This window comes from Gastrolobium bilobum, unplaced genomic scaffold (assembly GCF_033153095.1).
Source record: "Gastrolobium bilobum isolate Gb01-03AN ecotype WA unplaced genomic scaffold, APGP_CSIRO_Gbil_v1 utg11508, whole genome shotgun sequence".
NCBI lineage: Eukaryota > Viridiplantae > Streptophyta > Magnoliopsida > Fabales > Fabaceae > Gastrolobium > Gastrolobium bilobum.
This window is the reverse complement of record NW_026898005.1, coordinates 397,382-409,334: the sequence shown is the minus strand read 5'-3', so window position 1 is coordinate 409,334 and position 11,953 is coordinate 397,382. Positions and strand designations below refer to the sequence as shown.

At 33.2% G+C, this 11,953-nt stretch overlaps 1 protein-coding gene across 3 annotated transcripts; it reads right to left on the bottom strand.

Moving 5' to 3' along the window:
• Window positions 1-277: 277 nt before the first annotated feature.
• On the bottom strand, window positions 278-9,693 carry LOC133312133 (transcription factor MYB3R-3-like). 3 transcript variants are annotated; one of them, XM_061513290.1, is made up of 9 exons: window positions 9,590-9,693; window positions 9,003-9,151; window positions 8,728-8,779; window positions 8,444-8,501; window positions 7,610-7,704; window positions 7,422-7,525; window positions 7,032-7,160; window positions 4,699-5,813; window positions 278-647 (listed from the first exon to the last, which is right to left on the bottom strand). In XM_061513290.1, the coding sequence occupies exons 2-8, from the start codon at window positions 9,146-9,148 to the stop codon at window positions 4,709-4,711; spliced, it is 1,689 nt and encodes a 562-aa protein (XP_061369274.1). In that variant the 5' UTR covers window positions 9,149-9,151; window positions 9,590-9,693; the 3' UTR covers window positions 278-647; window positions 4,699-4,708. The 3 variants fall into 3 exon arrangements, with proteins under 3 accessions (XP_061369274.1, XP_061369275.1, XP_061369276.1); XM_061513291.1 differs by having other exon boundaries at window positions 4,708-5,813; XM_061513292.1 differs by lacking the exon at window positions 9,590-9,693 and having other exon boundaries at window positions 9,003-9,163.
• Window positions 9,694-11,953: the final 2,260 nt, after the last annotated feature.

The window sequence follows — 11,953 nt, the reverse complement described above, 5'->3', positions numbered from 1 at the left end:
TTGTGAACCAATCAAACTTTTTAAGTTATTTTCAGAAAATTCAAAAAAAAAAAAAAGAGTTTCCCAAGAATTTTAAATATTAAGAGGTTTTTCTAAAATATCCAAGGAATGTGATTAGAATACTTGAAGCAAACGCCTCCTCAGCAAAATATAAGTTGTTCACAGCTTTCAAGAAGAAAAGCAAACTCTAGATGATACCTTCCACCTCAGTCAGCAGCACCTTTGTATGATTGTCAAACATTATCTTCAGGGTAAAGTCTCATTAATACATAAAACTAAAAGGTGCCATAACGCAAGGATTACACTCTTATTTGTGGGTCATGCTAAAAAATATTTAGAGAAAGAACTGAAGGAATCTTTGGACATTGATGAAACATTAGAAGATTTATTTTTCCTAGGCTAAACTGTACAAATCTGAGAAATACAGCTAGCTATATATATCCACAAGTAAATGGAATGTATCAATTCTTATTCTTCTAAACATACAAGTTGTTTCACTGCTGTTGATGTGTGATGGAAAAGAATGCCAACTATCAAGTGGATAAGCACCTCATGCACTCTGAATTATCTTTGCAAAATTGGTAAACGTGGTCAAACAATTTAGAGAAAAAATCAACCAGCTTCAAGAACAAGTGCTGCCATAATCCCTGCTTCAATCCAAAACACACGTTATTAGGATCCATATCTGCAAGGAGACTACATTATCTCCTGCCAAAAGAAATACAGGTAAACAAACACTCACAATTTACATTGCTGGACTAATTCAGGCTGAAAGCTATGCAAAGAAGAGCAAATCATAAGGACTACTACTACAAGGTTAGATTCTAGCTTGGTTTTAGTTTCTTGTGACTTTGAAAGTGTAAAATAACAAAAGACGAGAGAAACATTGAAATAAATCTGTATATTGAATTAATTTGAGAATACAATATATAAAGAAAAACTAATGGGGCATAGCCCAGACCTAACCTAAATCCTAATGAAATAAGAAAATAGATCTTTACAAATAATAAAGATATCCTAAAGATATTTTTTCCAACACTCCCATCTAATGAGGCATAGCCCAGACCTCACCTAAATCCTAATGAAATAAGAAAATAGATCTTTACAAATAATAAAGATATCCTAAAGATATTTTTTCCAACACTCCCCTTCAAGTTGGAGGATATAGATCATAAGCAACAAGCTTGAACAAGAAAGACTAAGAAACATAACATCAAAATAAATGAGTGGGGGTTGAAACAACTCTACAACTTACCCTAAAGAAAAATAACAAACTCATACTTATTAATCTCGGATAGCGGCGTGTAGCAGCTAACCCTCCAAACTGCTATAACGCTATAGCGGGTAGCGCTACACTACTATTGTGCAAAGTGTACCTAAGTAATACACTAAGAGCCCGTTTGGATGAGCTTTTTTTTCTTCAAAAGCTGCTTTTTTTAAGAAAAAAAAGCACTTCTCAAAAAAAGTCTGTTTGGATGCCTGCTTTTAAAAAAAGCAGAAGTCATAAAAAAAGCCAAAAATTTACTTTTTTCGGAAGCTAAAAATTTTAGCTTCTCAAAAAAGCAGAAGTCAAAAGTCAAATATTTTTTTCAAAAATCAAATATTTTTTTAAAAATCTAAATAGCTGTAACTTTTATAAAAAATACTTTTAAAATAAGGAAGTAATAAAAAGGACTTTTAAAAAAAGTGAATACAAACGGGCCCTAAATTGTACTCCACAAATATAAAATTTTAAAAATGAGAATATAACATAAAATAATTTTGAAGGATCTGAAACTCAAACATAAATGATTTCAAACATTAAAATCCAAATCATAAGAAAATTAAAGGAATTAAAGTCTCAAATAATGTAGCACAACAAAATAAAGTGGCAAAATTAGTCAAAATTCAAACTGCCACTTAAGTAAAATGCCCAAATCAAAGAACTTAAGATTTGTCTCGGAAGCTGAAGAAGGTTCTAGAATCGATGATCGACACCCCTGATCTCTTGTCTTAGCTCAACACGCTCTCTTCCTTCTACAACGAGAACACTTTTGCAGAAACTATTGTAGCGACGCAATAGCGCTGCGATTTCAGCCGCAATACAGCCGCTACACTTTTCCTGACCGTCGCGGCGCGGTCTGTGACGGTTGGCTGCCGCACCGCAACGCAACTCCGTTATAGCACGCTAAAGCGGCGCTACTTACAAGTATGAACAAACTAAAATAAAATATTATCTATATCTCAAATACTCCCCCTCAAGATAGAGGGACACTTCATCTTAGGAAGAAAGAAAACTAAAACGATGTTTCACGGAATATAAGTCAGAGAAATCGACAGCAAATCAACTAAAATGAACATCAGTCTGAAGAGCTGGAAAAGACATCAGCCAAAAGGGCTGAAAAAGACATTGCTGCAAATGGAACACAAGCCGACGGAGCCACTTTAACTGAAAAAATCGGCGGACCAGGCAACAACTAAGAAAGACATCAACCAAAAGGGTTGGGAAAGACATTGATGCAACTGGGATACAAGCAGACGAAGCCAATGTAACTGGAATAATCCGTGGACCAGGCAACAATGAAGATAAATGCTACAACTGGAATACAAGCCGACGAAGCTAGTGTAACTCGAATAATCCGCGAACCAGGCAACAACGGAGATAAATGCTCCCCGTGAATGGGAGGTCAAAACAAAGTCAAACAATGGCAAAAATAAATCAAACACAAGCCAAGCCTGACTTGAATAACGCCACAAGTATATGTGGGAATAAAATAAAATAGGCCAAATATAAGCCACAAAATAAAAATAATAAATCAACGAATAAGAAGAAAACATAGCCGGAAGAAACAAGATTCGGCCGGAGAAGAAAAGATGATGCAGCCAGAGTAAAGAGACACGGCCAGAACAATGACTTGATTTGGTTGCTAGAGAGAGAGAGAGCGGATCTGAGCTTTGCAGGAAAACAAGAACAAATCGATGAACACATGTCGGTGAAGGCGAGTCAGATCGTGGACAGCAGAGGGAATCTGACGGTGGACCCCTCACCGTGTGCAACTCGGCCACGGCGGCTCTTTCGCCTGCGGCAACGGTCGACGGTGATGGAGCACATTGATGGAACCCAAAATATTCAACAGCAAAGATAACAACAATTGAACAGTATAATGCTTCCATTATCTCAGTATTCATCAGAGACACTAACTAGTAAGCATAACAAAAAGGTAACAAGAAATACAAAGGAATAACAAATAAAACACCAAAAGACCTCACTCACTCTCAAGCCAAAATACCTAGCCAAAGAGATCCCAAGAGATCCTTTCCAAAACCCAATTCACCAAAATACTCAATATCCCCTATCACCCTACACACACTACTTTTATCCTATACTTTAGGAATATTCTAGAATAGTTTCCCTAAGAAACTAGCTAATTCACTAACTAACTTTGCATTGCTGAACTTTGGCCCACTAGTCATAGCCCATCACACAACACTTGCAGCGGCGAAGGCAAGAACGAGAAGAAGAAGAAACTAAGAGAAGCGGAGAGAAAAAGAGAAAGGGAAAAGTTGGGAAAGTCAATCTCTCATGGTAGGTGATATCTCTCTACTACCATATTAAAATTATGAAAAAGAGTAAGGAAAGGCGAACAAGGATTCCTCTTGTTAGGCTCTGATACCATGTAAAATAACAAGAGACGAGAGAAACATTGAAATAAATCTATATATTGAATTGATTCAAGAGAGTACAATATATAAAGAAATACTAATGGGGCTTAGCCCATGCCTAACCTAAATCCTAATGAAATAAGGAAATAGATATTTACAAATAATGAAGATATCCTAAAGATATTTTTCCAACAGAAAGTTTAAAGCTATATGGGCACATAAAAGAAATAAATGGATTAGTGCCCAAACAAATAGTTGCAAGTTCACTCTACACACACGCACACATTCATAATGTCAAAAGAAAAATGTATATATATTTTTTGTTTTAGAAAACTTCAAGAGGACAAGTTTGAATACTTCCACTGTGATACAGATGAAATTCAAAATGGTCAAAAGCAGCTTGGATAGTAACTCTGAAAGAACAAGACATTTTTCAACCAAAAACTCTCTTTGTAGCATTTTCGCTGTAGGTTTTTCAGAACACAAAATGAGCTAATCCAACCATGTAATTTGTATTTCATAGAAAAGATGGAAAAATTGAAGTGGGATCCATAAACCTAGGTCAGAAGAAGTGATACAAACCATATTGCACTGTTTGTTACCATATTCACTACTGACAATTTGATATACAAATAATAATGTTTAAGTAAACAGAAAAGGATAATAATCATATCAAATAACACTTTGCTTGAACTCATAAAAGTTGTCCTTTAATTTGGAGGAAAAAAAAGGCCGTTACAGATTGGATAAGAAAGACAACTATCCTGTTCGTTCAGACTTCCATAGTGACCAATAATCATACTTCCACAACTACATCTTTTTTTTCAGATAATAACAATATCCTTCCTCTAACTCAGTGAAAATACTCTTGATCTTGACATTATTGAAATATACTGAATATCATTAATTTCTGGTGGATTGAGTTTGTTATTCTGGATCAATCTCATTTCTATAAGAAAAACTGAAGTAAGTGGACAGCAATTCCTCTGATGTCTTAAAACTTAAGTAGAAATATAATAAAATACATTTAAAGAACAATAATTAGCAAGGACTTACAATTTATACCCTACGTCAATACCATCTTTGTTTCATGCAGACAATCTTCAGTCATCACATTGCTCCTCTTTGCAGATTTTTCCTTAGAGTTGATACTGTCGTCATTCTTCTCTTCATCAAATGCAAACTCAAGTTGTTTCTCCACAGACTTGATAACCGCTGTTCGTTTGGATCTTAACCGGTATGGTGGAGATGCATTGAATGCTTTATTATTGGGAATGCCACTCCCATTGTCATGGCTTGCTGGACTGTCAGAGAACCTCCCAACTTCAGAACCAGAATTATCCTTGGCACTCTCTGGTTCATTGGAAGTACGTGAATCATAACCTGATTTCAAAAAATTATTAAGAGTGGTGCGTACTTCGAGTGCAGACCTTCTCCTGGTCAATATGGAGGGACTATCATCTGGAAAAGTATCATCAGCCTTTTTCAATATTGATTGAGGTGTTTCTGTGCATAATCCATTATCCTTCACTCGAGGTGTAACAAAACCAAGAGGTGACAATGTTGGATTAGAGCAATACTTGTTCTGCAAGGAAACTAAATAAAGAGAATCTGAAGGAACTGAACCATCTATCTGTGGTGGCTCATAACATAAAGAGCCAAAGGTTGGACTTTCTTGCAAAAAAGATGTTCTGATTAACCTGTTACTGCTCATTTCACCATTATTTATACAATTCTCAATGGTTGAGCATCCATTGTGTCCAGAATTCTCAGATTTTGGCCCATAAGTTATTCCAAAATTAGCTCTTGACACTTGTTCCGAGTTGCTATAACAAAGATCGATGTCTGCACAGTCAGAATCAGCAGATTCATTTGCAGGAACACTTGATGAATCACCAACTTCTCTAACTGTTCCTGAGGACTCAAACTGATTCTTGCCACAGTCATCTAGCTTGCTAATGGCTGTAGTTTCAGATGACGTTTCAACAGCTACATTTAATTCTTTATTTGAAGAAACAAGTATTGTTTTAGAAGCAGATTGTCTAATTGAATCTTTAACAGCAACTTGTGGACTGTTCTTTGGAATTGGTGGAAGTCTTCCTGTAGCCAAATAAAAATCCAACTTTTTTTTCAAAGAACTATTCCAGTGGTTCTTTATTGCATTATCAGTCCTGCATAAGAAAATTCAAGTAAACAAATAGTATTTGTCATCAATATAATTCAAATGAATGCCATTTCACATCACAAAATATATCTTACAACTTGTGCTCAGTAACTGTATAATCAACATATTGTGCCGCCCTTCTTACTAAGATCACTAGTATTTTTTTATTTTATTTTTTTACAAGGATTCACTTTACAATATGGACTTCTTTGAACTATACAAGTGTGGTATTTCCACTAAATATGATTTCAATAATATATATCAGAATGGCCAGCTCCACAACAGAGGGTCAACAAATCATTAGAAAATGTGTGTGGAAATTTTAAAAACAAGAAAGAACATCAAGAGATACATCTTAGGGTAAAACTAATATTAGAAAACGTTGCAAAAGGAAAAGCTAGCAAGTGAAACAAGCAAAATGATGATATAAATTTAAGATTTTTAGGGTAAGAAGACCGATATTGCTTATCACCAGTCAACCGGCTACTGCTTGGTATTTAATACAGTATTTCTCTTCTTTACTGTAGAAGTTTCTTCTTTTTCTTTTCTGCTGCTGAAGGCAGGTCGAGTGAAAAATTCATTGAAGAGAAATCACTGTAATGAGGAGACATGCTATGCCTCTATTTGGTGTAAAACACATGGCTTGGGGTTTCCCTAACAGGTATGTTGAAGGATTGGGCAGCTCTGCTCCATTTTTTTCTCTTTTTTCTTCATTGTTTTGTGTTTCAGTATTATGTTACAGGGGTCCCACTTCGGTGCTCCTCCAAAAATGGGAGTATTATACTACATTTTAAAATTACAAAATGAGTAATTAAGTTCGTAATTGTTATTAATTAGTCTGAAACATTTGACATAAAGTCTGTAATTTCAAAAAAGGTAGTACGATCCTCTCTTTTTGGAGGGAGTACCGAGGTGGATCCCTATGTTAAACAAGATTCCTTCTATCTCTTTCTAATTTTTTTTTCTTAAAAACAAGTTTTAAGTAGAATATATCCTTCTAAGATTTTATCATTGAGGAAGATTAAGAGAATTAAGAGAAATACATCCAAATATTACCACCCCCAACAAAATAAAAAAAAAATCATATTAAAAATATGTTTCGGACACTAATCCAGGAAGATAATTTGCAATTAGCATAATATTATAATAAAGATTCCATTCCATGATTTTTGCTGTGACCTTAATTTCCTTTATAACAGCCAAAGAATTAATAAAAGAAGCAGACCTTCCAGGAAGGACCTTAGCTATTTCAGCCCACTTGTTCCCATGTATGCGATGAGCATTCATCAGGGCCATTTCCTCCTCCAAAGTCCAGGCATCCTTCTTTATGTCGGGATTAAGATGATTGTGCCACCTGAAAACATTCAAGAAGGAAAAGCCAGTATAATTTGAGTAGTTTACATGCAAGTTGTAGCAATTGAATCATCATTTAACCTAAGAAAGAGTCTGATGGAATGAAGATCTTAAAAAGATGAGGCTGATACAAAAGAAACAGATCTAAAATTTATATTTAATGGTATGGATAACAACATACTTTATCAGTAAAAAGGATTAAAAAAAAAAAAGACTAAATAAGAAGAAGAAATAACTACCATGTGAACTTCAATTAACCTACCTCTCTCGACACTGTTTCCCTATTCGACCAGGCAAAGACTTAGCTATCAAAGACCATTTTGTAGGCCCATATTTTGATACCAGTTCAACAATTTTAACATCCTCCTGTAAGCCAAGCAAGAGAAATTAATGCTTGAATAAAATTGTAGCAAAAATTAAAAAAGAAGAAAAGGAGGAAAAGATTAAAACCTCTTGGGTCCAAGGTCCTTTAACAAGTTCCGGATTAAGAACTTTTTGCCATCTGTGCAGACACTGAACTTCTGATCTATCAGGAAAAAACTCAGCTGCATTCCACATATTAATTTAAATTAGTGTCATGAAAATGAGCATAATGCTTTCATTAAGCATTTAGTATTGAGCCACAAGAAAAAATTCCTATGTTCACACACATGACAACAATTCTACGTTACAAACCAAACATTATAATGAAAGGCACAAATAGAGGTTTGAAAGTTTTAATTTTAGTGGTTCATTCTAATTTTCTGCATGCCAAACAAGTGAAAAATTAACTAAAAGTTATCCTCAAGCCAATGTCTTTCGAATTATATTTGTCTTTTTTTCAACTGCGATGTTCTCTGCCTCCACTCTAGTACCAAGAAAACCATTAATAATAAGTAAACAATTTGTACATAACAGCGTAAAAGTTTCATTGTGTATAGTTTTAATGTTCCATAAACCGTCAGGTGAATTTTCTATTTCACAACAAATGATGGATGGGTCTGCACTACGTAATGAAAACACTGATGAGGAACTTTGCAAAACAATATTTATTATGTTTCTTAAGCATTTAAGCCAAATTAGTTTAGTGATCAGTGATCTACAATCAAATCTCTTCAGTTCAAAACTCTCACGCAAGTTCAAATATTCACTTCCGATTACAATCCAAGTATGCATCGCCACTATAAATTTGTGAATCACAAACAAAGACCATCAATGAATGATTGAACTAGATATCCCCATGGCAAAAGCAATGTAGCAATAACAAGTGATATCAGACACGCTAAGTAGGGTAAATATAAATACCTATTTTCTTCCAACTCTTGCCCTTAAAAGCTACAACAGCATTCCTTAATGTCTCATCCTGCAGAACGTCGAAGAAAACATTAAGAGCATTATTAACTAATATACAAGCAGCGATGCTTGACAAGGACAAGCATAACTAACGTATCTTGGACTACACTTACGCAGACGTTAAATCAACTGAGCTAAATTCATTATTTGATCAGCTCACTAACACGCAAGAACATATCTAACCAAAAAATGAAAAGCAATAGAAGAACAACTGTCTCCAATGAGTAAAGATTTACCTCCTGTGCTGTCCAACCACCCTTAGCACGCCTTATAGGTCCAGTGGTCCTTCTGTACAGAAAATATTCATACAATGAAAATCAATGCATGGAGATCATAGCAAAGATACAAAATGGACAAGTTATCCACAGTATAAAGGGAACCAGCTGCTATTTCAGAATGTGAAACTATGCCAATAACAGATAGGCATAAAACACTGCCCTCAAGGTAACAACATCATGATAATTCATGACTAATACTGCAATGAAAAAGTAAAGAACTAAATGTATGTTACCGATTTGAAGGCGATGCGGATGCTGTGCTACATATCCCTGGAGACTTGTGAATTGCACTGCCACTGCCTTCAGAAACAGAGGAACATGAAGCAGCAGTAGATTGTTTATTCTCCATACAACACTCCTCTGATTTCACCTCAGCCATATCCTTCAAAACCATCACCAAAACCCAAAATCCTAATCAACAAACCATTGAATATATCTTAAACACATAAAAACAAAAAAAGAAAAATTCTCCAGGACCCATCACAGAATAACCATCTAAAACCCTAAAAACCTAGCTCACGTTGCAAAATTTCCAAATTTTCGCGGGGAAACACAAATATAAACATAACCCAGATCTTAAAATCCACTATCAGATCAAAAATTCCATAACTCCCCCACCCCCAAAACCAATAAAAAAAAACTCACATGAAACATGGAACGCTCTTGGGTTTTCCCCAAAAACAAATCAAAGTCTTTCGTTGAAAAGAGGAAAAGCAAAGAATCGATCATATCAAAAAAAAAAAAAAAAAACCTGAATTTTGCAGGGCAAAAAAAAACAATCAGGAACAAATTTTTTGAATTTCTCCGAATAGTGAAGTACCTATGCTTGCAGAGCAGTGGCGGGAATCGAAGTGAAGCTGACAAAAAGAGAGACCAAGATTGCTTCTTTCTCTCTCTCTCTCTGTAGCTATGCTTCGAAAAATCCTCGAACGTTGAAACTTGAAACAATGGAAAATTGAAATTTAATTATAAATATAAAAAAAAAACCGAAAGGCAAATTTATTTATTTATTTATATTTGTGTTTGTAACGAATAGATATGTGAGCACCGACGTCGCCGTTAATTTCCGTTACGGGTGCGTAGCGTGGTTTTCTGAGCCCGTCAGTTAACGGCTGGTCCTTAACGTTTGCGGAACAAAAGTTTAAACATCAAACGGCACTCAAAATGTTAGCCTGCTATCTCCGAGCTGATAAAGCACTTTTGGCTGCATTAACAAGCAAGATTTTTAAATATATATAGGAAAAAATATTTATTATTTTAAAGAAATATTATTATTTAATATCCAAATTAAAAAAAAATCACATTCTATTCGACCACGATTTTTATTGTGCAATTGTTTCTATTGTTATAAAATACAGTAATATCAAGAGGAGATAGAAAAGTTAAAGGTTAATTGAAATTATAATCTAATAATGTTATTGAAAAATAGTTAAAGTAAGCATAAAAAAAAATAAGTTTAATATTTTATCATATTATTATTTCTTAGGATCTATTTTTTTACCATTAAATTTTGTCAATCTAACGGTTATTATTTATTAAGTTATATTTATTAATTAATTATAATTTCTTTTATAACAATTAATTATAATTTTCAATAAATTATAACTGTTGAATTGACAAAAATTAATGGTAAAAAAATTATAAGAGGTTATAAAACTTTTTTTTTTTTTTTTGATAACAGGTTATAAAACTTTTAGTTAGGAGTATAATGTATGTGTGTATAGGAAAATGATATACTCACCACCAAAAAAATTTACAATCTTTACAACTAATCTAATCACCATTGATTCCCGTCAATATGACAGTTATAATTTATTGAAAATTATTGGGTCGCATTTATTAATTAATTATTAATTTCCAATAAATTACAACTGTCAGATTGACGGAAATCAACGGTAATTAGATTGATTGTAAATGTGATAAATTTTTTTGGTGGTAAGTATATCTTGCCTCATATATATATATGGTCACCAATCATGTATTATGAACACTCTTTTTTGCATTATTATATGGGAATGATAGTGTAACAACCAATTAATGTTACTACCAATTAATCTTACCGTTAGATCGATTATATAGATCTAACGGTTATATTTATTTCGATCTTTGTATGATTATGATTCTCTATATTTAATATTTTATATTTATTTTCACCTTTATATGGTTATGATTTTTCATATTTAATGTTTTCACATTAAATATGGAGAATCATAATCATACAAAGATGAAAATAAATATAATCGTTAGATCAACATAATCGATCTAAGGGTGAAATTGATTGGTAGTAACACATTGGTTGTTACAATATCATATCCCTTATTATGTTTATTTTGGAATCTTTTGATGTCATATCAAATTATTTTTCACATATTAATATGCAATTTATTGATTCCGCATTTGTTGATTTGTTATTTCATGTTCTTTTAAGCAGTAACAGAGTGGGGGTTGAGAGGCGATCGCCCTTTATTTTTCAAATACGACTATTAATATTTTTTATAGAGTGATTAAACAGTCTGTTTAATGCCACTTATCATATTGTTGCATGAGTTATTTATTATGATTTATTATATTAAATTATTTTTCACATATTAATATGCAATTCAATGGTTTGTTATTTTATATACTTCTTTATAGTGGTGGAGCGATAGGGCCAGCCGCAACTGCCCCTCTTCATTTTCTCAAAAATTTATATTGGCGTTGTTGGTATAGTAATTAAGCAATCATGCTAGATATTACTTATTATGTTGTTATAAAAGTTGTTTGTTATAGTTTTTCTGATCTCAACACCTTTAGATTAAAATTTTAATAGAAGAGAAAAACAATAAAAATTAGTTGAATAATTGTATTGAAGAAGAGTGAGTAGAGTAAGGATAAAAAAAAGTCGGCAAAATATTCTATTCCTTTTCATAATTGTGTTGAAAGATGATATTATTTAAATTAGTTTAAAAGATAAAAAATTGAAATATATTGTAAAGATATAAAAGAAGTAAACTGAATAAAAAATAAACTCAAATTTTATATTCTAGTCAATTCCAAATTAAACTTAATACACACACCTTAGCGTCAGGCACATTGTTACATCACAATTTTGAATCAGAAAATATATTTCGAAAAATGGCAAATCTATTCACTTTATTCATTTTTGCTAAATCTATTTATGTGATTCGACGAAGAATGATAGCAA

Bases quoted from the DNA above. Each gene is read 5' to 3' on its own strand.
- LOC133312133 (XM_061513292.1), bottom strand. From the start codon at position 9,163: ATGGTTTTGAAGGATATGGCTGAGGTGAAATCAGAGGAGTGTTGTATG. The intron at 8,502-8,727 runs GTAAATCTTTAC...GACGTTCTGCAG, and splicing joins GTGGTTGGACAGCACAGGAG to GATGAGACATTAAGGAATGC. The intron at 7,526-7,609 runs GTTTTAATCTTT...CTTGGCTTACAG, and splicing joins AAGGACCTTGGACCCAAGAG to GAGGATGTTAAAATTGTTGA.